At 39.4% G+C, this 24,024-nt stretch overlaps 1 protein-coding gene across 5 annotated transcripts in view; it reads right to left on the bottom strand.

The window, feature by feature from the left end:
• Positions 1-410: 410 nt before the first annotated feature.
• Positions 411-24,024, bottom strand: part of LOC137841604 (solute carrier organic anion transporter family member 1C1-like) — a 31,247-nt gene continuing 7,633 nt past the window's right edge. For 3 of the 5 annotated variants that reach the window (XM_068654642.1, XM_068654648.1, XM_068654658.1), the window contains 11 exons: positions 22,301-22,416; positions 21,375-21,521; positions 21,160-21,258; positions 20,070-20,315; positions 18,406-18,570; positions 17,643-17,838; positions 16,214-16,376; positions 14,996-15,180; positions 14,115-14,179; positions 12,050-12,167; positions 8,022-11,471 (listed from right to left, as the gene is read on the bottom strand). In XM_068654642.1, the coding sequence (XP_068510743.1) occupies positions 11,255-11,471; positions 12,050-12,167; positions 14,115-14,179; positions 14,996-15,180; positions 16,214-16,376; positions 17,643-17,838; positions 18,406-18,570; positions 20,070-20,315; positions 21,160-21,258; positions 21,375-21,521; positions 22,301-22,416 (1,717 nt within the window). In that variant the 3' untranslated portion in view covers positions 8,022-11,254. Of the gene's footprint in view, positions 3,343-5,295; positions 5,370-7,920; positions 11,472-12,049; positions 12,168-14,114; positions 14,180-14,995; positions 15,181-16,213; positions 16,377-17,642; positions 17,839-18,405; positions 18,571-20,069; positions 20,316-21,159; positions 21,259-21,374; positions 21,522-22,300; positions 22,417-24,024 lie in introns of those variants that run through there. The other 2 variants (XM_068654667.1, XM_068654676.1) reach the window with 2 other exon arrangements.

The raw sequence follows: 24,024 nt of genomic DNA, 5'->3' as shown, positions 1-24,024 counted from the left end.
CCCTTGTCCTGTCACCAGGCACAAGGAAGAATAGACCAACCTCCACCTCTCTACAGCCTCCTTTAAGGTACGTGTAGAGAGCAATAAGGTCGCCCCTGAGCCTCCTTTTCTCCAGGCTGAACAACCCCAGCTCCCTCAGCTGCTCCTCATAAGACTTTTTCTCCAGACCCCTCACCAGCTTCGTTGTCCTTCTCTGGACCCGCTCGAGCACCTCCATGTCTTTCTTGTAGCGAGGGGCCCAAAACTGAACACAGTACTCGAGATGCGGCCTCACCAGAGCCGAGTACAGGGGGACAATCACTTCCCTAGACCTGCTGGCCACACTGTTTCTTATGCAAGCCAGGATGCTGTTGGCCTTCTTGGCCACCTGAGCACACTGCTGGCTCATGTTCAGCCGACTATCAACCAATACTCCCAGGTCCTTCTCTGTCAGGCAGCTCTCCAACCACTCATCTCCCAGCCTGTAGCTCTGCTTGGGGTTGTTGTGCCCCAGGTGCAGGACCCGCTGGGGCCGGTGGGAGGGGGAGGGGGGGCATCGCCTGCGATATCAAGCAGGGACCTGCCTGCATTCCTCAACTCCTAGGTCCCTTCCTTCTGCCCAACAGCGGCAGGGCCAAGGGTCCACCCCCATTTGGGGTGTCTTACCCCGTTACCTCTCCTTGAGGCCCTGCAGGGAGTTGCTCCACCAGTCTATCTCCCGCTCACACTCCCTGACGGCCCTCAACCTCTCCACCTCCTCCTTGAGCCCTGCCACCAGGCAGACCAGGCCATCCACCTGCTCACACCCCCCCCACACACGGTGTCTCTGCCGCCCTCAGAGGGCAGCAACAGGCTCAGGCGCTCCCTGCATCCAGAGACCTGAACTGCCACACTGTGGAGCAGGCAGTCTGGGTGGTTACAGACTTTCTATAGACACAGCTCTGCCTGGTGTAGACCACTGCAGCCTAGCTAGCAGTAGACAGCCGTTAGAGGAGTTGTTCTCATGGCCGGGGGGAACGCTCTGCCCTGCCCGCGCAAACTGCCGCGCCCCGCCCTGTTTGCCCGCCCTGGTGGCCGCGCTCCGCAGGGGCTGCCTTTGAACGCCAGGGTAGAGGGGGCGCTGCTGGCTCCGCCTGCGCCTCATCAGCCTCCTCCGCGTGGCCTGCGGGGCCTTGGCGGCTCCCTTGGCTGCCTCAAGTGGACTCGATGCCGGAAAAAAAGCCCTGCCTGTCCCGATCCCCCGCTCCATGGCAGAACGCGTCTGCCCCGGAGCCGATCGCCTCGGCAAGAGACGATAATGCCTTTGATAATGCCTTTATTGGCATTATCAAAGTCCTTCTGTCAGAATAGCTGTGTAAGGTAGCGCCTTATCCCAGAAGACAGTGCAGTTTATATTTGGCATTTCCTTAGTTTTAGTTGTATAATCAACCAGACATAATAACCTATGACTACTTGTTTTTATCATTTTTTAAAGTTATTTATCAAAGAGAAAAACAAAACAAAACAAAACACAACAAACTAGCAGCCATAAATCCACACTTTTCTGTATGCGTTAGGATCATGTACCCTACAAAGACCAAACACTCCTACGGGCTTTGTGTTAGCATTTTCAACCAGGCCTGGCACAAAAATAAATTGAGACTAGAGTACCAGCTGTCACAGACTAAACAGAAAATACTTCAAGCTGTCAAAATAAATTTAAAGCATTTGAAATATTTTAACAAAAATAGCAGAAAAGTAACATTAGATTTAGTCTACCATTTTTTTCACTGTTGAATATATTGTTATTTTGCCTATTTCTAGTTTGGAATATGGACAAAGTGCTTTCTAGCTGAAACTGTTAATACAGATCTGAATCATACAAGTTATTTTCTCCGGTATTACATGCATATATTACTTCCTAATTAATTCATACTTCTATTCTGTGCTAGTGTAAGTGTAATTCAATCACAGTTCAACTCAACCAAGAAGAAAAATAAAAATAAAAATTAAAAAATATTGGTACAAATACATCTGGATTTTGAGACTGAGCAAACTCAAAAGAGTTGCCCCAATATTAAAGCGGTCTGTAAGGCTGGAGAGGCTGCTTTTTAGAGAAAGTAGGTGATTCTTTTGTGTATGGCCATGGTGGTGAGAGGGTGGCCATGGGAAGAATGGGAGACAGAAAATATACAAGTATGCTAGGTGTGTCCTAAGAATCACAGAACTGTAGGGGTTGGAAGGGACCTTGAAAGATCATTGGGTCCAACCCCCCTGCCAAAGCAGGTTCCTCAGAGCAGGCTGCCCAGGTAGGCGTCCAGACAGGCCTTGAATATCTCCAGAGAAGGAGACTCCACAACCTCCCTAGGCAGCCTGTACCAATGCTCCATCACCTTCACCGTGAAGAAGTTCTTTTGCATGTCAGTGCGGAACTTCCTGTGCTCTAACTTGTAGCCATTGCCCCTTGTCCTATCCCCACAAACCACTGAGAACAGGTTGGCTACATCATTCTGTACCCTACCCCTCAGATATTTATATACACTGAGGAGATCCCTTCTCAGTCTTCTCTTCTCCAGGCTGAACAGACCCAGGTCTCTCAGCCTTTCATCATAGGGAAGATGCTCCAGGCCCCATATCATCTTTGTGGCCCTAAGAAGGTGTTTGTCCACCTCTTTGACCAGATATACATTAGGGCCTGTCTGGATCCTTGAACCTGAGTCCTTCCTAATGCACCAGCAGCACCCTGCAGGAGGTGGGGACCCTCAGCTTATGTCTAAAGACCGTTTCTGTCACCGTCTCTGGTTAAGAAAACCAGGACAAAGCTCCTCTATTGTGCAGTCAGGATTCTTAAGGATCAAGCAAAATTTGGGCATGGCATCCATGGCATGACCAGGTGCAGCACAGTGGAGTTATTTTGTAGGTTTGTACAGACTGTGTGTCACAGTAAATCTGGTCTACTCTGAGACCACTGTGGTCTCACTGCACTTACAGTCCTGATTCAGTTCCTGGGACTTGTCCGTCCTCCGTGGGATGAGCTGCTTGCAGCAGGGGTGGACTTCCACTGGCATAAGTGGAACAAAAGAAGACTGGAAAGACTGGAAAGCCTGTAAGGTTGAAGCTGAGAGTTAGGAGCTTCTTACACAGCCACCCACCCATGCCCAGTGCTACGAGAGTTCCTGCCTGAGCCATGTGTTGAGCACAGTATCTTGAGTCATCACAGCAGAAGAGAAAACAAGTGCTCGCTCCACCAATACTTGTCCCAGCCACCACAGGGAGTCCAGGGGGTCAGTCCCAGCTGCTCCCCTGTCATCAGCTGCTGCCTCCCAGCTGGAATGCCTGCACAGCCTTGCAGTCATCCATGCAAAGCAAAAGGTTTCAGTAGATCTGTGGAAAAAAAATTAAGAGAGGCCTTACAAAAGTTATTATAAAAAAATACAGTGGACTGAAAGTATTCTAGAGGAAACCTAGATTTCGTCAGAATAAAACTTATGTAATGCAGGGAATCTGTGAAGTATTTCTAAAACTATTGTAACAGTTTTTGCATCTTAAACCAGAGATATTCTGAGTCAGTGTCTGTCATATCTAAATAATTCATCTGTTCAGCTGTGTTGCACTATAAGAGCATTTATATAAAAAAGCAACATTATCTTCTCCTCTAAAATCACCAGGTAAGAAAACATCAAAAGGGTTTCATGTTTCTCAATAGGACATATCGCTGCAGAAATGAATGAATGCTTTTCCTGTTATATGCATCATCTTATTTGAGTGCATATTTATTGCGTTATCATCTCATTGGTGGGATGCCGATACTATATATTAGTTCATATCTCCAAAATTAGTATTATACTAGGTCTCGGATTGGATTTCTTATAAATCTAGTGAATTCTGCCACTCCCGTAGCTCAGAAGGCATTTCCAGAGTAAAGTTATTAATACAGACTCAGACGACACCAGAAAGTGTCCTCCAAGAACACCCTGCTTCTAGGTGCCTCAGTGCACCCTCAGACATGGTTGTTGAGCTCCCTTATGGAGGGTCCATATGCAGCCCTTTGGGAGAGAGCCACATCTAGTTCCTTGCAGCCACTGGTGGTCTGACTTTCTGAGACCCTCAGGTCATGTCCCTGCTAACAGAAGAGCGTTGCTAGTTTGGCTCGCTTGCACAGAGACATTGCTACCTGATGTCCCAGCACAAAGTGGCCCTACCTGGGCTGCTGCCTCATACTGAGCAGTGGGTGAGCACAGTTCTGCCAGCCATATGCTGAGGATGCTGCTCCTCTTCCCCACATCCTATGGGCTGCTCTTGGCAGAGCAGCAGCCTCCCTTCCACCACTATGGGTCATGATTTGAGCTGGTTTTATTTGTGTGGTCATTCAGAGCATAGGCTCAGGGTGAGTCAGGTCCAGCTCTGAAGGAATTCCCTTACTAAGAGAGACAGAAAACCCTGGTCTCTCCTCAGGCTAGAACAGGGGCAACATATATTAGCAATATGTATTTTCATAAAGTTTGTAGTCAAGTCCTGACCTGACCTGGTAAGACCAAGGGAACCTGAAATATTACTCCAGTACTAATAACAAGTTATAGTAATGATAATGATGAAGTGACCTGATAGGCCTGAGAGGTATGTCCTGGGTTTTATGTATCAATTGCTCCAACTTTTCTTTTCAAGCTGCAGGTGCATGGGTGAGAAAATCACTATAAATGCAACAGGTAGACTTCTATATAGATTTTTAATCTTCATAGCCGGCAGAAGGTATGAATCATACAAGATTACCATAGCCAATTATAATATTATATCAGTTGGAGAATGGCTTATTGGGATACCTGGCTTGGAAAGAGGAACACGTCAGCACATGAATAAAATTGCAAGTGAAGTGAAGAATTAATTAAATTCTTTAAGAAACTGTGAAGACGTATTTGATCAATGCCTAAAAGCATTGATCTGCATATTCAAAAGATGATAATGAATTTAATGAAAGAGTTACATTTTTGGGTTTCTTATTGTAGGTAATGTAACCAATTTTGAGTTTAAAGCTATTAGTGCTCCAATAAATTAAGTACTGGGCACCCTGAACAATACATTACTTACAAAATAAAATAAAATCAGGAAATCTCAAAAATGTTTGAACAGTCCCCAGACAGGTTCAACCCCTTTGAAGATAATGAACCTTACCAATTTATTAATGAACAAAACATCCTGTGTTTTTTGTTTGTTTGTTTGTTTGTTTTTTTGTTTTTTGGAGCTACATCATTTTAGAATATAAATTATTTTCTGATGCACTTCCTTTCTTGTACATATAGTGATAGTCATCCAAATGGACTTTTTTAAACACTTGCTTACATGCCTCTCAGTTTAATTTCTGAAGGTGGGTTAGGCTTTTTGGAGCTTGGATCCATTGGATGTTGTAAAGTAATCTGAAAGAGAAAAATATGGGTTTAGAAGTTTTGCTTATAAATTTGATTCATAAGCACTTATAAGTGCTTTGGAAAATGGTCTTTTATCTGTCATTCTTAAGCCTGTATTTCTTGACCCAAGAAATAAATCTAAAAGAGAGCAGGCAACTGAATGCAGATGTCCCAGATCCCAAGGCAGGCTGTTCAGCTTCAATGCATCAAAAACTGTCTACCTTGGTTTCATGTACAAGGATAACAGATCCTCTTTTGAAGTTTGTGAAGATAAAGAACATTCCTTCTTGTATCAGATCACTCAAATATTGGTGTGTAATATAATAGCTGTTTACACCTCAGTTCTCCTTTCACTACATAGCACTGATGAAAGCTGATCCAAGAGCTGAAGATCTTAATGGAGATAGTAGTGGAAATATATGGATTTTATCTATTTCTGTAGGAGTCACCATCTGAGAGAAAAACTGAAGATCAGGAAAGGAACAAAAGTAACTAGTCATTGAACTCTCAGTGCAGAAGATACTTTAGAGCAACTTGGAAAGAGAATAATTTCTGCAAATGGGAGAGTAACTCCTTTAACACGATTGTCTCCTTCAACTAGAAATTGCACAATGCAGTTTTGCACTTATGCACCAAAACAAATCCTCTAGCTTTGCATAAAGTACCTACCTAGAGGTCACTGTTTAGATCAACTGGGCCAGATGGTTTGTAGATTTTCTTTTTTATTGTTGGAAATTGGACCAGACAATTTACTCTGGTTACTGTTATCAATCTCATTTCTTGTATTCCAATCTATTTTATTTTTTACTCCTTAATTCAATTTACAAAATAATACTTACCAGCTGCTGCCTTGCAAAGATTTCCTGCGTCTACTCACTGCAATGTATTACCACAACTGTTTTCAACAAAAATTTTTTTAGGAGATAAAGTAATTTAGGTAGTACATTGATTTGATAAATTCATGTTCTGATCGTTAATGTTTGTCTATCCACCTACCCATAAGTACTTGCCCCTAAGGCAGTTTTGTTTTTCAGTCTTAGAATTGATGAAACCTTCAGTTTTCGTGAAGCTTTTAAGGAACAACTGGACTCTACCTGCCCAATGTGTTGGCTGCTGTTGCTTTCCAATGAAATGCAAGTTGGCATTTATTGCAAGTCAAAAATGATTGTAAGCTAGCAGAGTTAATACCTCATTAAGTAGAGTCATCAATATAAAGATAATGACAGCTCATCCGATGGCTGATCTTCTAATCCTGCTAATATTTGGATTGCGTTAAGAACTAGTTGAAATGTGATAGTGACATCATCATATCACCTGTCCTAAGCCAGGTGCTGAATTTACACAGGAGACAAAGGTTGGAATAAGGTCAGTTATGAGACCTGGAAGGCAAAAGCATTTCTTACTTTCCATAATGCTTCATATCAGCCAGTTCAATGCATTCCTGAAGTCAATGAAAACAACAAACAACTTTAAATCCCATGTATTCAAATGAGGATTAAAAAAAGACTAGTGGGCTGAAATTAATGGTGACTCATAAATGAGTCAGCTATTGAACTCTCTTTCAAAACCTGTTTTCAAGAAGAAGGAAAAAAAATAGTATGAATAATTGGAAACTAAGGAGCTTTTGCAAGTAAATACTTGCAGGTACTTAGTGGGCAAAAGTAAGGAATTCCAGAAAGCATGCGGAAGTTGCACTAAGAAAACTAGTTTGTGCTATTATTGACCACTAACAAGTATCTTTGAAAAATAGTTAGCAACTGTTAAGATATCAGATGATTGTAGCAAAGAATTTGACATTCAGCTTTTAAAAGACTCAGAAATCTGACTTCATATGAGACATTTGTCCTTCAAGTGAGTAGAACATATCAGTGGTCCATCCTTGGTCAGGTCTGTGACTCTAGTCCAACAGGGCACTCACAGCAGGCATACCTAGCCCCATCAAGTGTCCTTTGTGTTTTCACAGTACTCCAGAATATTTCACACTGGTGCATTAAATTAATAGAATTTTTTGAAGTCCAAGAATTTTAATAGTAATGACAACTCATACACTTAAATCTAAACTCACCTTCTGATGTTATGCTGCTATGGATAAAATGTATGACAGACATTTTACGAAGAAAGCCATTGTATAAATTCTTACATAAAATGAAAGAGCTAGTCTTTAATACTGTTTCAGCTGAAAACTCGAGCCTTCTTGTCAGCTTGGTCAAGTAAGTGAGTTTATTAACCGTGGATGGAGTTGCCTCAATACCTAATCTGTCACCAAGAAAAAAAATGATACCTTAAGCTTTGTCTTAGTGTTGTGTCATATGTCTATGTGGTGTATTTTATTTTATGTAGATCCTTACTCAAGATAAAACTAGATTAACATCCATAAGCTACTGTCAACTACATTGGCTGAGCCTTTCACATGTTTTGTGCTGATTCAGACATAAAACTCGTGGCACCACACGGTTTTCAAAACCCCACTCCTTTTGCATTTCAGCTGTGTCTTGAACTGTAGATACTTACATAAAAGGATGTTAAGCTAAGCATGATTAGCACCAAGAGCATTTCTGTATTGGTTTTGTACATCAGACACTTTTTATTAAGTGAGAAAGATTCTGTGTAGTTATGTTCCTCTGCGTTAGTAGGAAAGACAAAAATAATTCTCCAGCCTGCTTTGGGCATAGAAGGTAGCAAGATAGGAAAAGGCTTTACTTCTTTTTGTATTTTTTTTGTCTCTCACCCTTGGTACATAGCACTGAACACACAGTAAACATTTTGCAGTCCATAGCATGGTAGCTTTGTTGCATTTTTTATAGATGGGGGATCATTTCTTGAAGTTTTCATATTTTTGTTGTTGTTGCTCTCTCACAGACCTCATAATCCAAATGCTTTCAGGTTTTCTCCTTTTTCATGCTCTTACATGAAGCTCAGAGCTTAATGCAAGTTTGCAAGAAACATGTTGCTCATAAGCTCTTGATTCAGGAAATTCAGAGAGGTATCTGTTCAACAGCTACCTGTACTACTGATGAGTCCATCTCTCCAAATCAGCAATGCAAAGAGGGGCCAGCTTTAGGCATGTTAAAGGGTAAAACATAGATGAAACATTTTTTCTTACACTGTACATCAAGAAAAGCCCACCCATCAAAAACAAACAACAACAAAAACAACAACAACAAAAAAATTACATCAAAAACAAAACCACTGTAACCTCCTCCCCCCCCCCCCCCCCCCCACACACACAACTGCTGTAACAACTTCCACCTTTGTCAGTTGTAAACGTTGCCTCTCTGGGTTTAGAAGTATTGACCCTGGTGTTCAGAACCTTCACTACTTAAAGGAAGACACCTGAAGGACACTGGGCTGCCTTTCTGAAGAGCTAAGCAAATAGAGAAATAGAGCTATGGGTATTTTTACAGTGGTGGATAAAAGAATAGCTGTGGACATTTCATTTTTCACAGTCAGTGTGTAAAAACTGTGGCTGCAGTGACAAATTATTGCTGAGACACATTCATGCACATCTTTCCACTGAGTAATTGTTCACCTGTTAAAAACACCAGTGCAAAAAGGTGTCTAGGCTTTCTTTCTAGAACTGCAAGGTTGCTCAGAATTTTGCCTCTAGTTTTCTTCAAATCTTTCCTGAATGTGCTTAGTAGCAGGCACCATGAAGACTTGCTGGTTTCCTGCTTGGCAATATATATCTTGCCTTACCTCAAATAGAATCACTTTGCAGCAGAGATTGCCATTTTGTGTTGTGTGCATGTGTGTGTGTACACCTACGTTAACACCTACGTACACATGCATTGCTTCTCATGCACCAAGGGCTCTCAGGACACAACAGTAGCAGAAAAATTACAAAGTTGTACTATGAGATAAAATAAAGTGTCTGACTTGCTCTGCTTCCACCACAGATCCATTGTCTGCTATTGCATTATTTTTAATGGTGAAGGGAAGAACAACATTTTTTTCAAGTCTGACAACTAAACAAAGTGCTGTCTCTGTGTCTCTCTTTGATTTGCAGGTGCTAAGCTACCGTGGCATACTGGGGCAGCTTGGTTTTGCAACCTCTCTCTAGCTGGAAGCATTTTTTTTCCCCAAGAAAAACCTCCAAAAGCAGGTTATGATCTTCTTGTGCCAGCCTTTGTTTCTGACATGAGAGGCCAGTTTACTGACACATTCTTGACCTCACCAGCCCTGAGTAATACCTTCCTAAATCTGCTGCAGGCTGTAACTCTTTCTTCTGGCATTGATGATTCCTTATGCATAATTCTCATAATCTGTCATCTATAATTAGCTCTTGTTTTAGGTTCAAGCTGGTATACCCGTTCATATAAAATATGTTTTCAAAGGTTACAGATTTAGGATTAAAAATATCTCACCCAAAACTCTGTCCAGAGTCACCACTGGAAAATACATATGCCCCAAGATGCATTAATAAAATATCATCTGAACTAAGCAACTGAAAGACAGGGAGAACCAGACAGTTGCATTTACTTTCCCTGTCAAAAATCACTCCCAATTTCAACAGCTAGGTAAGGTGGTTTGTTCATTTAGGTCCCACAAGTCATTCCTATGGCTTTATCTGGATATATTAAACAGATGCAAATACAATTTGACCAAGCAGAGTCATGCCAGTTTTTCTAGATGGCGAATGACTCCCTCAAGTAAGTATCACTTCATTTAGAAAAAAGTCCCATTCTTTTAATTTAGCTGCTACAATCACTGCTAAGTGACTGTCATGACAAACACTTAGAACGACTCAGCTTTTTGCTCAATGTTTTTTTTTTTTTTTAATCTAACATGTCTGTTAACCATATCACACTAAACATTGAGCACCTATTTTAAAGTCTCAACCAGATAATTCATTCACTGTCGTTAAATGGTACACAAGTACACATCTTTTTATTTAAAGTAACAACAGTTGTCAAGCTTAGTGATGCAAATAAAATGAACTCAAATCAAGAAATATACAAAAGCAACTTTGAAAATATGAGCTAAAGGCTTGGGCTGAAAAAGTGCATGAAAACACAGGTGAGTGTTTTGCCTGCCCGTTGATGAATTTCTTCCAAAACAATAAAGATGGATCACAAATACATTATTTGCAATAGCCATAGGTGTAAAATTATTGTTTGAGTGTCCTCTGCTGGACACTACGTGGCATAGCAATGAAACTACTAGCATACATTGGATGAATTTTGCTAAGAAATCACTACAAAATTCAGAATAATTATTACATTTCATGCAGAATTAACTAAAAAAAAAAAAAAAAACAAAAAACCCCCACGTTTTTAATAAATTGCTACAACTTTGAGATTCGTAAGCATAATTATTTACTCTAAGGCATAAAACGTTCATCTGAATTACGACAAAAATGTTTCCTGGAAAAATACTGCTTTTGTTAATTTTGCAGTGGCAGTTTGTTGCAATGACTCACTTAAGGTGTAAGCATTTTGCTGGAAGGCTTTGTTTTTGTTTTGAATTCTGATTGATGAAATCACAATGCAACTGTAAGACTTGAGTTTGTCATTCTGACGTCACTCCACTGCACAGATCTGCGTATGGGATCCGCGTCACATTTTGTGGGGCTTTTGTGACTGTTCTGCCACCACTCATCTTTGAACCCATTAAAAATTGTAGACTAGCTCTGTCGAGAATGCTAAGGGAGACTTTTCTGTATCTTTTCATCACTCTGTTCAGCTCCTATAATTTGTTCTGTCTGTTATTTATAGCCAGGTATACGTAAGTCGATTTCATACTTATATGTAAGTTTTTCTTATTGTTGTTCACAGATTTACTACCGGTTTGCCTTTCTGAACTTTCTAAACTATCATTTAATTATTCATGACAAAGTGAAAGCTGTTTTTAAAGGAAGCTGTCCTGATTCATGCGACACAGGTCTAGACGGCTTTCTAAATACATGATTCGTTCTCTGCATCAGGAGAACCCGCCAAATTTTCTTTGCTCTTGCAATTATCATCTTTATTCATGGGAACATCTTCTTTTCCTCCATTCTCTGTAGGTCTGGAGTTCTTATTTTGAAAGTGTTTCTTTATAAATGTAAAGAAAAGGATCGCAAGCAAGTAAGAAAGACCTCTCAACAATGCTGATAAACCAAGGTAGACATACCTGTGGGATAGAGCATAAAAGGTAGTGACAGATGTTATTTGTTTCTAAAGAAACTGAAGAAAATCACTTTTGAAGACTTTTAAGAATCACATATATACCAAATCCACATAATAGTTCAGGGGAAGACAATTTGAAAGCTAATGGCACAACAAACTGGACATTTTGGCTAGTAAAAGCATCTGTTAAATATATAAAATTCTATTTGCTTATGAAAATAGTTGCAGAGGTAAATTTGCATGTCTTTCCTCTTACTGGTAAATCATAAAGCCCTAGGTCTTTTAAATTGATTCAAATGATATTAGAATAGATATTTTCTAGATATTCCAAAAGTCCCTGTCATTGACACTAAAGGATTTTTGCACAATTTAAAAACTGGCTAAAAAGCCAAGAGTTTAAGATTTAATCCCAAAATTCGTCAATTTCAGGAATTCTGTGATGACCAAATCTGAGTCCAGAGCTAGTATCTGACCATGATGTTTGATCAGTGGCCTCATACATTATTACAGTATGACAGACCGAGGAGTTTCTACCTGTATAAAGGAAATGCATGAGGCTTTTGGTGCTCTACTTTGCCTTACCTGTATGCATTGGAGTCGTATAACCTGCAAGCCCCCCGCTGCCCACAGCTTCTGCTTCCCCATTTCAAGCATGTTTTGTCAATCAGTGCACCAAAATAAACTGGAGCAGGAATCCCAGCTGCAATAGAAAAAGCAAAAATGTCTCAAGATATCACAGGAAAAGATGTCTTTTTCAAAGGCAGCATTATGTTTTCTTAGTAGCAAGCCATCTGCTGCAAAAGTGGTAATAGGTGGACTGTGGGGAACTTTTATCAGAATAACTTCAAGCTGGGATACCCTCTCAGTGCCCTAGGGAGCATCAGTTCCCAGGGAGTGTGGTCTAAGGGTGGCCAGGCTTGTAGTTGAGCACACTGATTCTTCCATCATGCTGGTTTCTTCAGTGTGGCATCCAGTGCACGCCAAGCTGATGTGTGGGAGAGGTGGACCAGTTGTGTGTTTGCAGCACTGAACTGATACCGTTCCCACTTCTACACACAGCCTGAATTAACCAGGCTGGCTCTTCCCTTCGTCTGTCTGATAGTGTCTGGTAGTCAATTTGTCTGAAGGGATGCCACCAAGTATATGGGACTAGATGTACTGAATATGCTTTTCAAAAATGTCTATGGGAGTAGAGCAAATGAAATCCTTAGTGTGATTTGGCCAGACATAAGCTTATGCTTTACTGCAAAAGATGGCAGGCATGGGACAAAATCCTATCCTTGCTGAAGCAAGGGTGGGAACTGACTTCAGAGAAATATGTGCTTCAACATGCACAGGACCATGTTTCATGTTGCCTTTGCTTGTACATGGGCGTCCTGTATTCTTAAATAGGAAATAATGTATTTTGTTGTAATAGGTATATTCTCAGCCTGTTGTATTTTAGGGCTCTTGTGAGAGTGTGAACTCAATAAGATATCTATAAAGGCCTGTAAGTTATGATCATTAGGGTTGTAGCCAAGATGACGGGAGAAATGCTGTTTTGAGATACTTGGAATATTGCTTACAGAAGGAAGAGGGGAGCAGATTTGATCTCCAAGTCAATGTAGATTAAGGCCAGCTTTCATACATCAGTAACTGTGACTCTACACATTCTTACAATAGAAGGAACATACTCTCTGGAGGTGCTGAAGCAAAAGCTTATAAGAAAGGATAAATTCTTTTTTTTTTAATGTTTTTGTTTTTAATTTTATTTTTATTTTTATTTGTCCCACTGCCAGAAAAGTTCCAAGCTTGGCATTGTTTGTCCCAAGTGATGGGGGAGAAATTCTGCCCCTCCATTGTTTGAATAAGAAAGTACAAGAGGACAAAATGAGTGCGCTTTCCTGTCTCCAAATGTCTCATCACAATCCTGAGCAGAGACTACAGCCCAAATTTGGAAGCCACTGTCATTTTTTTAGGCTTCATAGCAAATCCAGCTTGATTCTTAACACATATTTCTCAAAGTTTCTGAAAAGCTGGTATTCTTACTCCATCAACAAAGAGAACAGAAGAGAACAAAAGAAAACAGAGAAGTATTTTCTTGCCAGTCTAGGCATGTTAATCAACCATCTCATTAGCTACTCTCAAATAAAATAAAAAAAGAAAAAAAGAAAAAAAAAAAAAGGAGCATTGCTGCATGCTTAAAGGGAAATGAAATTTAACTTGTTACATTATTCCAGGAAAAGGAAGTTTTAGTGTAGAGAAAGCACTTTGCTATGGACACAATTGTATTGGTGTTGAATGGAGTCCTGCTAGAGCACTTATTTTGTGTTTTACTTGCAGCACTGCATCTCAATTAGCCACTGGTTTAATGGCAAGTTTGGAACCTTACAGAATTATTTCAAAATTCAAGATAAAATATAAACTTTCTCAGAAACTCTGCCCATTTTGGAACACCAGGCTCCTAGAGCGCAACACCATTTAATCAGCAGGTCAAATCTTTTCAAAGTTGTCAGCTGACTTACCAATGAACTCTGCAGTGTATGTTGGACCTTTAGGAACAACACAGAATGTTCAGCTATTTCACGTATACATGTTTCACAAATGGTGATTGTATTGGTGCTATTCAAAGCCATGCAAAAAAACATCTTAGAATGATTTCACTTACCTAGTGTTCTCATAATGAGTGTGTATAGACCAACTGCAAGAGCTTTCAACTCTGGCTGAACACATCTGAAAGAAAGATGGATAAGAAGGATTTGCCTATCAAGTGTTTAGACATGCCTATTAAATTGCTGTTAATTTCCTCAGATTGAACACTTAATGACAGAAAGTCAAGCTTTGCAAGGAGAATGCTTCCTACGATTGCTGAAAATATGCTAAGTGCTATGAAAAAGGTGAACGAATCTATTGTTTTCTATCACATATCTATCTCCTGGGAAGTCCATTCACTAAGTATAATTAGAGAATTGAAATTTTAAAATCATAATCACACTCTATACTAGTGTTAATGAAATGGGCTTCTCAGCTGCTTTGATTCCATAGCATACATTTTCCTCACCTGATAGAAATACCATATTGTCCTAGAACAAAAATGTAGTGAGTAGCAATATTTGTGCAGCATCTTTTTTATACCTGAATGACACTCCTCAGTACAACACTACATCTAGAACTACACAAAGCCATCTGGCAATATGACCATCTGTTTCATGAGGAACCACACTTCAAGCGTCCAATATGTGCACTGATGTTGAATCCATTATATATCCAGTCTCTGACAACTCCTTACAAATATTAACATAGTCAACACTCAGAAAAATGTCTCAAAGCAATGAGGAAGGGAGATGAGCTTGCATTGTCTTTTTCATGTTCATTTAGGGTGAGATAATGCCCTCAGGACTCCCATGAAATTTATCACTAGTACATTTTTCTACTAATTGAAAATTTTCCTTGGATTACTGAAACATATATGTAAATTTGCATAAGTGGTTCTGAATCATTTTGATCCCTGCATTGGAAAAGTTCAATCATCAGCACAGTTTTACTTACCTAAACATAATCATGTATGCTGGTGTGCCTCCCAACGCATAACAAAAGCCACTTATGACTTGTATTACTGTATAATAAATAAACTTCTTTGAACAATCATCACTTTTGGGACATTGCCCCAAGGTGACAGAGTTATTTCCTGACCATGAACTGCTGGCTTTAAGACAGCTGCAGTTATGGAAGACCTGGAAGACACAAAACGGATTTTGTGGGACATTGCTCACACAATGGGGAATCCTGCCTTCAGACATAGGCAGAGTCTGAAGCCCTTCTAAGCATCCTGTTTTTTTCTTGCTTGCCTTTCTTGAGGCAATGGGCAGCAGCTTCCTTTCTTTCCTACAAATGCTCAGATTAGGAAGGGATGTTCCAGCATCTTTTTATCAGTGGACACAGTATCACTTTTTGGAAGATGTTCAAGACCTTCAGGACCTCTGAACCTGTCCTCAGCCTTTGTGTGCCTGAAGACCAGTTGAAGGGGAGCAGCAAGGTTCAAGGGAATGTGCTAGTTGTCTCCACCTGTTAATTGACTTTGTGAAAATGCCAGGATCACTTGTCCCTCTTTGCTGAGGCTGATCCACCAGAGGTACCTCACAGCTGTAAGAAGCAGCTACCTGTCAAGACACAACTCATGTAGACCCCTGCCCAAGATCAGCAGTAGGTGTACAGATAGCTTAAGAGCAATAGCTTTTAATTAGGCCTTGTGGGGCATGGGGATCCGCTTATGTAAGGGGAACTGTGGTCCATGAACCTTAACCTCTACAGAGGCAGGCTTGTGTTGTAGGCAAAAGTTCCACTCTCACAGACATTTAGACTTGCCTTTTAAACTGCTGTTACAATAGTGATGTGTATCACGGGAGATATTATGGCATGTTAGTGTAATTTAACTACTGGTTAAAAAACTTCAGGGCAGCCAAAATGAGATTTATGAGAAGCAAACCACAGGCAACCTTCAGACAACATATAAACACTCTGAATCACTAGGTTCTCACATTCAGTCCACAAAAGATGAAAGTTAGTATCTACAACAAAGAGCTAGGGCTTTTTTCTTATCAGAGAAATGTCTATGTCTTCTATGCTGTTCATAGCCAGAAATCATAAATACTTTACTGACTGTTCCCCAGTAAATTTGGTTTCTCTTAAAAGCATTATACTGCTGAAATCCTGATTTTAAATGGAAAATAAGCTAGTAAAAAAACAGAAGCTGGAGCAGGCTCTTACCATGCTTTTTCCATGTCCCACTGAAGTCGTGCACCCAGCTAGACATGCTGAAATGTATGTCAGTCCATTGTCCCCACATACAGGATCCCACACATTGGTGGCACATTTGCAGTCAGAATTGCAGTCAGAAAACATGGCATTTTCATGGTATGGAATTGGTTTGCTTGTTAAGTTAAGTTGAGACAGAGTAAGAACAACTCGACAGAGTAAGAATAACTTTTAATTCAACAATGATGTCAGCATAACCCTTTACACACAACGGTGTCACTGTTACGAAATCCATCTCACAAGCCCAGGATATGTATTTTGAGTCTCTGCAATATTGATCTCTTTGCTTCAGATTCCATCCTACTCACACTCATATTAAAGTGATCACTAATTTACATAGAATGTTATAGCAAATAAAGTAGCTGTTACTGATTCTAGATTCTAGATTCTAGATTCTAGATCAGCTGATACTGATTCTACTTTCAGACATCCTGAACTGAGTTCTGTAACAGGGGGGATGTCTTCCCACGTCTTCTTTCTTGTTTAACTAAGCTTATGTGCTTGGCATCTCTTTCATCTCAGAGCTTACTAAACACATTTCCTAGGCCACTATTTGGGTTTTTAATGAACGTGTTGCAGGGAACAGGGCAAGAGGCAGACAATTAGTTCTCAGCTTCCATAAAATGTTAAAATCCTTGGCATCCTGCCTGTCGTGTTCTATATTTTCAGCTTTGAACCAGTATGCCTCGATTAATGAACTGCATTGTCAAATTGATGAACTGTGGGTAAGCCTCCAGGGAGATGCAGAAAGGGCCCCACCAGCCATGAAATACTCCTAGTAAGATGGACATGAGATAGTGCCAACGCATACGCTAGTGTTTTGTTGGGCCCTTTGGAACGATGTTCTTGCACAAACCCACTATTCTAGTATCTTTATTCACTCCAGGAAAAAATAATAGCTTGTAACTTTTAAACCCTGGTTCTATCTTGAGAGGAGAGAACAACTTCAGTAGGCATAAAAGCTTCATTTTAATTTACAGCAGTCTGAAAGTCTAGGATGCGGCAGTCTTTCCATCTCTGTGCAGAATGTGCTACCAATGCTCCAGTACATACACTTCACTTTTTTACTGGGTCTGAATGCACTCTGCAAGAAGATTACTTCTGGTGTAGAGATAGCACTAAGTGAAACAGCAGTGCCACTTCCACAGAAGCCAAAACCTTCATTGGTAGTGATGCAATTTTGCTAATGTGTTTCTAAGTAAACTTCAACAAGTGTTGCACTTTGGCAGGCTGACACTCTGATGACCAACAAAACTATGACAATGACACTTGTTAGTGTTTTCTTCCTCTAAGCATGTTCCCATTTTATCCTTGGTATCTTAGTATATTATTTGAACTATTGCTGCCATGAAGAAAAACATAGTCTTCATTTTATACTCACCCATCATAGGACACTGTTATTCCTGCTACCACATGGTTCTCACAGCCAACAAAAAAGTGCAAGAGAGTGAGGACATAAGACACAAATGACATGCTAAATGCAAATTTGGTTGCTCCAATGATGCCCATTTTATACTTTTTCATTATGAGCCCTCCTAGGAAAATCCCAATACCAACAGGGGGTAAGGATGTCAGTCCTGAAAGAGATTGTTGAAGGGGAATGTTAAAATAAGAGTAACACTGATCTTATGAGCCAAACTCTGTCCTCAGGCTGATGTCCCTGGCTTGTATTATAATTGTATTATAATGAGTCTAAGAGGCTTTCTGCTCAGCCTAATCCTTGGGTTGTGTATGTTATTTTGAAGTGTCTAACTCTCAAACCCCCCTGTATGCCCAGCTAGTTGACACAGCATTTTGCTTCCACTTGGCAAGGTACCCAGCAGTCAGATGTTGAAGCATTTTAAGCTCCCACACATGATTCATTGAATATTTTGGGTGCTTTTGCTATAATAATAGAATATAGTATAAATAATTGAATGGAATATTACATACATATATACAAATATAAAGAATATAATACAATTATTTATTATGGTTCCATAGACACCAAAACTGTAGCTTATATGTTGACTTCATCTAATTCAAGTTTGGAGAGACTGCCATTTACATCAGTCTGTTCTACATGGAATTCAGTCCCAGAAACAGAATGACACAACTTCTCCCCATGCACCTTTTACAAGATAAACAGTTACAGTGTAACTCACCTATTAGAAAGTTAGATTTAGATGTAGATTGTCCATATTGCTGTTCCATGTACTTTGGCTTGTAAGTCAAGAAACCAATAAAGCTACTGAACTGTAACAGTGAGCAACATAAAAATGTAAAGTACATTCGATTACTCAATATTTTTTTCAGGGAGGTATAGAAATCTGAAAGAAAGGGATATATGAGTTGGCTTTGAAATATACATGTACATGAAATAATTACTGGTGAGTAATCTATGACATTTAGGGCAAAATGCTTCTCTTAGATGTCCAAGAGCAAGTCCTACTGATCTTCATTTGCTTGTGAGTATCTGAAAACAAACCATGATCTTGAAAACTCCAGAGGTTGAGATAAGGAGAAAGAGCCTTAAAAGAACACAGAACTGCAGATTAAGGATTGAATCCTATAATGAGAAGAAAAAAGGGCTCCTTTCTGAAGCAGAGACTTGTTTTAGCTTACAAGAATATCATCACAGTTTCAAGGCTAAGTGTCAACTGCCTTTGTGGAGATGTCCAATGGCATATCTTCCACTGTGATCTGAACTAAGACAGTAGAATATTTCTGATGATGGAAAGCCATCTCTTCCCTTCACCTTTTCCCCCTTATTGTAAGGACTGCACAATTAGAAGTGGCATTTTAGCCTGCCATATTTAACTCTGGCAGCAACGCATTTCAGAGTCTCTATGAGCTCCATGAGTTCTACGACAATCAGAAAGATAATTTGGTTTTCTATATTGCAAAGGAGCCCTCTAGTGTTTTCTTTAGCTCCTGATACTGAAATTTTGTTTCCACTATTCAAATTTGTATTGCAAACTTTCAGAGATAGGTTCCACTCAGGCAGTGATACATACAGAACCTCATAGAATTACAGAATCATTTAAGTTGGAAAAGATCTCTAAGATCAGGTCCAACCATTAACCTAGCACTGCCAAGTCTACCACTAAACCATGTCCCTGAGCACTACATCCACACATCTTTTAAATACCCCCAGGTATGGGGACTCAGCCACTTCCCTGGGAAGCCTGTTCCAATGCTTCACAACCCTTTCAGTGAAGATTTTTTTTCCTAAAATCCAAACCTAAACCTCGCCTGGCACAACTGGAGGCTATTTCCTCTTGTCCTGTGGTTGTTGCTTGGGAGAAAAGATGGAATTTTTCCTCATTTTTGGGAACACGAAGAACTAACTATCATCCAGGCCATTTTTTTCTCATACTGATAGCTTGAATAAATTAATTTTATTTAGCACTAGACCATTGACCTCAAAAAAAAAAAAAAAAAAAAAAAAGAATAACTACTTTTACTATGCATTTTGCCTCTTCTCTCTCTCTCCCTTTTCCTTAAAAACAGGTAAAAGAGTGCTTGGAGACATCACACATTATTTATATGCAGTATTATTTTATGGAATTTTTCAAGGTTTTAATTGAAAGTTTTAATGAATGTTAATCGTCTATCATTTTCATTGGCAATCTCTGCTCTGTCATATGCTGTTCTTGAAGAAGCTCCTTAACTTCTCGTAATACTTATTGGACACTTCCTTTCTGGGGATAGCTAACTCATTTAGAATGAAGTGTATGGGAGGCAAAATATTCTGAAGAACTATCACATTTCTGCAGTACTTTGTGCCAATTACTTTCCGTATTTATACAACATACAAAACACTTGCCTTTCATCATTGTTGACCACTTCATTGGCTTAGGTTCTGCAGGAGTAAGTGTCTTCCTGATGGCTCCCATATTTTCCAGGAGACTAGATGAAGTTTTGTCATGATTAGCTTCCCCTGGCTTTTTCAGACTCTTTGGCAGGAAGCAAAATGGAATAGCAGCTAGGAAACTGATTACTCCACCTATTAAAAAACCAAGCCACCATGCACCCACCCAGCGGGAATCTTGTGGAGTGATAGTGATGCTTCCTAGAAATAAGAGAAACAGAACCATGTTACTTAAATGAGACAAACCTTCCCACTTTTTGTCTGCTAAAATGGCTACATTTTTGCAATGGCTGAATTTCAGTGGTAATGATAATTATCTAATGAGAGATCTTTCACCCATTGAAGGCATCAGGAATGATACCCTCAATGGTGTTATGTTTAATCTGTCTGTCTGCATCTTATTTTGAGTGCCATTCTGTGTCACACCGGATAACCTAGAGGTCCTTATCCAACACCTAGGAAACTGAATGGCCAGGAAACACCATCTCAGAGGTGATTCCTGCCTCTTAAGGGAATATGATGTAGGGCCATAGCCACCACTTATGGCGATTACCCTGCTCGCTTTAGCATTCTGTGGATGTGATTACATACATGTGTTTTCTTTTCATTCAAATAAGAAAGAACTGGCAAAAAGAATATAGGCTACTGCAAACATTAAATGAATTGTAAGTAACATTAAATGCCCAGCTGAAAGAGCTGATAATCCAACAAAACAAGATAATTGGTGTGCTAACAGAACCCTCTTATTAAGATCCCAATTTAGAAAAACTTTGGTCTGTAAGAGTTCTTGGTACTAATGTTTAAAATTAAATGTATATTTTAATCCTTCAAACCTAAAGGAGGATTCTAAAATATTTTCCTTGTATAATTCTGCCTTTGTCCTAAAAGCTTTCAGAAATTTATAACAAAGTATATAATAAAATTATCATAATTTAGGTAATTGAAATATAGTTTAATTAATACAGTTAGTATAAAAAATCTGGTGTAGAGGAACCTGTTGGCAACAGGCATTAGGTTACTTTCACTTTACCTCTGCTTCACTTACCTAAATCCACAAATCCAACATCCACATATAGTTTGGCACATAAAGATCCCAGCAGGAAACCCAACATTGGTCCGAACATGCCTATTGTGTGCAAACATCCTGGAAATATAATGAAGCAAATGCTAGTAAAATTCAATGGCTTAATGTTTTCTTCTGCAGAGGATGATCAACCTCTTACACTAAGAATCTCTCAGTTTACTTTATGTTGAGATTACCTACGTATACAGGAACATCCTCTTCCTTTGCAAAATCATCAAGATAAGAAATGCCCAGTGGTGTTATTGGAGTCTCACCAATTCCACGTAACATATTTCCCAGTAAGATATATATCCACATGTATGATGATGGTTCCTTCTCACAATCTGTAGATAATGAGAGGTTACATTTTCATAATAGAATAGTTGAATGGGGAATAGTGACAAATCAGAGGAAATTCAGCACATGATCTTAACTTAGTATTTAAGGCATTAACAGCATTCGCCTTATGGAAGTTTAATGGCAGGCTGTATTATAACTTTTAATAATCTTTTAGTATCACTTTCCTCCACCTCCATTTTATTTGGTTTCTAAAGATACAGATAAATATCACCCATCAGAAAAAATGTCCATATGAAAAAAAAATACAGACTGATATTATCATAAATATATTATCTGTCATATAAAACTAGAAGTTTTTAGAAGATTAGTGGGACACAGCTTGACTTTATCTGTGACAACATGTATAACAGCTGTATTCCATATTTTAAGTAGGATCATAGAGATCTCTATTTCCAGTTAACTCTGTGCAACTTCACCCCCCATATCTCTTCCAACCCCCAAGCCCCTGGTTCTGGGTAACTGAATCCCTGCAGAAATCTCTTTGCACGCAGTCTTAGCATCTCCTTCAGTGTTAGGGTCATTTTATTACAATTTGGAAATGAGAACATAGGAAAGCTGGGTTCTGGATCCTAGTAATTTGTGTTTGCTGAATATTCCTTCAACAGATTTAATGAACAAAATGCACTGAAGTGTTGGTAACGTTCTCAGGTAAGTAGAGACTGAGGTTAGAAACCTAACTGGAAATCTTGTATTGGGTAATAAGTTACTCCACTTGCAACCAAAGGTAAAACTAACTCCTGTATTTGTGCTTACAGTTCCTTACCTGATTTGGAAGTCTCCAACAAGGTTTTGTTCACATCTTGACGAAGGGAACATGGATTTATGCTTGAAGTTAAGTTGGCTGAAGATGCTGTATGTGATGCTGTCTCATATTTATAACTGAAAACACACAATTTTACATTTAGAAGCAATGATCAGTAGGTAAATACCAGTGCAGTAGGGCAGGAACAATGCAACTGCTGTTTCCCTAAAGAGAAAGTTATTTTTGTTTAAATATCAATCCAGACTGCTACTGAAGGAACAAGAAGGAAAATTACTGAGCATATTTTTAAAATATGGAATAGCAAAAATAAAGAGCAAATAAAAGTTAGAATCGCGCATTTGGAAGACAAAACCCTTTAAGCTGGAAAGATCAAAAGGGCTTTTGAAAGCAATTCAGATAGGACTGAATTTCTGCTATCAACATTTAGGGTCTATTCCAAGTGAGATTCCTATGTTGACCAAACTGTGAAGGAGAAAAAGGAAAATCTCTGGATTGTGAGTCTCCCTTTTTATCTTAGATACATATTTGTGGGAGTATGGGGAAGATGTAAGGAAGGGAGAAGTCATCCTCAGGAGGTATCTATTTGCCAGTTATTTGGCATTGGATTTAGAAATAGTTGTTGTATAGTAGCAGGTAGATAAATATAGTCTTTAAATGACACTCTAGCTGTGTATATGGGAAGCAGGGCAATGCTGTGGGCAGACAACTGAGCATCTCAGGTGCTGGAATTTTTTTGACTGCTTTAACATCATGCTTTTCCCAGATATGAGCCCCGTCGAGTGCAAAGTACACTGAGTTTAGAAAGAACAACGTGGTAAAACACACACTGCTTCTAGGAATTAGGCTGGCTCTATTAGACAAGGCAGGCTTATTTTTGAGGTTGAAACAAAGAGTGTTCATCACAGGAGATAGTGCATAATTTCCTCATGAAAATTGAGGTCCAAATTCATGAGAGACTTTATGAGTTTCCCAGTGTAGATGAGATAGATACACAGCTTGGCTTAAGCACTGGAAAATACAAGTCTTAATACTAGTGCAAGATCCACTATCATGACAAAAAATATATATGTGTGTATATATATATTTGCATTCTGTAGGTTTCTTTTTGCATTAGTATAGCTTAAATTATTCTAATACACTTAAGAGAGCAACAGAAATGTGTTTCATTATGTTATCACTGTATCAAAGCTATAGCTAGAAACATTGCATATAAGCAAAATACAGTAATTCTCTGAATCAGGAGAAGATGCATAAAAATTATTTTAACTAGCCATGGTAAGTCAATTTAACCAGACATTAGCATTTGGAACAGAAAATGCCCTTGGACCAGTTCTATGAGCACTGATGCATCTGCTGGCTCTGAAGCTGAAAGGCTGCTTTGTGTGAGCAGTTGCTACAGAACAGCACAGAATTTGTTTCACAAATACACCATCTTACACAAGAAGGTTCTGGTTTCCTCTTTCAAGGAGATGGATTTCTTCCAGTGAGGACTTCTGTAGGTTGATTTCTTCAATGAGTAATCTCTGGAGCCCTGATTTTACATGAGAGTTACTCATTACTATAAATAAAGTCATATTTCAGTAAGAGATATCCACCAGTATGAGGTTATCAGCTCAGAGCTGGTTGAGGTTCTGCTCAAAACAGCACAAATTTCAACATTTTTTTTTTTCTGGAAATCATATAGGTGGCTTCTATATTGTGTGAATTCTGATAGCTATATGAAA

The sequence above is a fragment of the Anas acuta genome, chromosome 1 (genome assembly GCF_963932015.1).
Source record: "Anas acuta chromosome 1, bAnaAcu1.1, whole genome shotgun sequence".
Taxonomy (NCBI): domain Eukaryota; kingdom Metazoa; phylum Chordata; class Aves; order Anseriformes; family Anatidae; genus Anas; species Anas acuta.
This window is presented reverse-complemented; position numbering and strand designations above follow the sequence as displayed.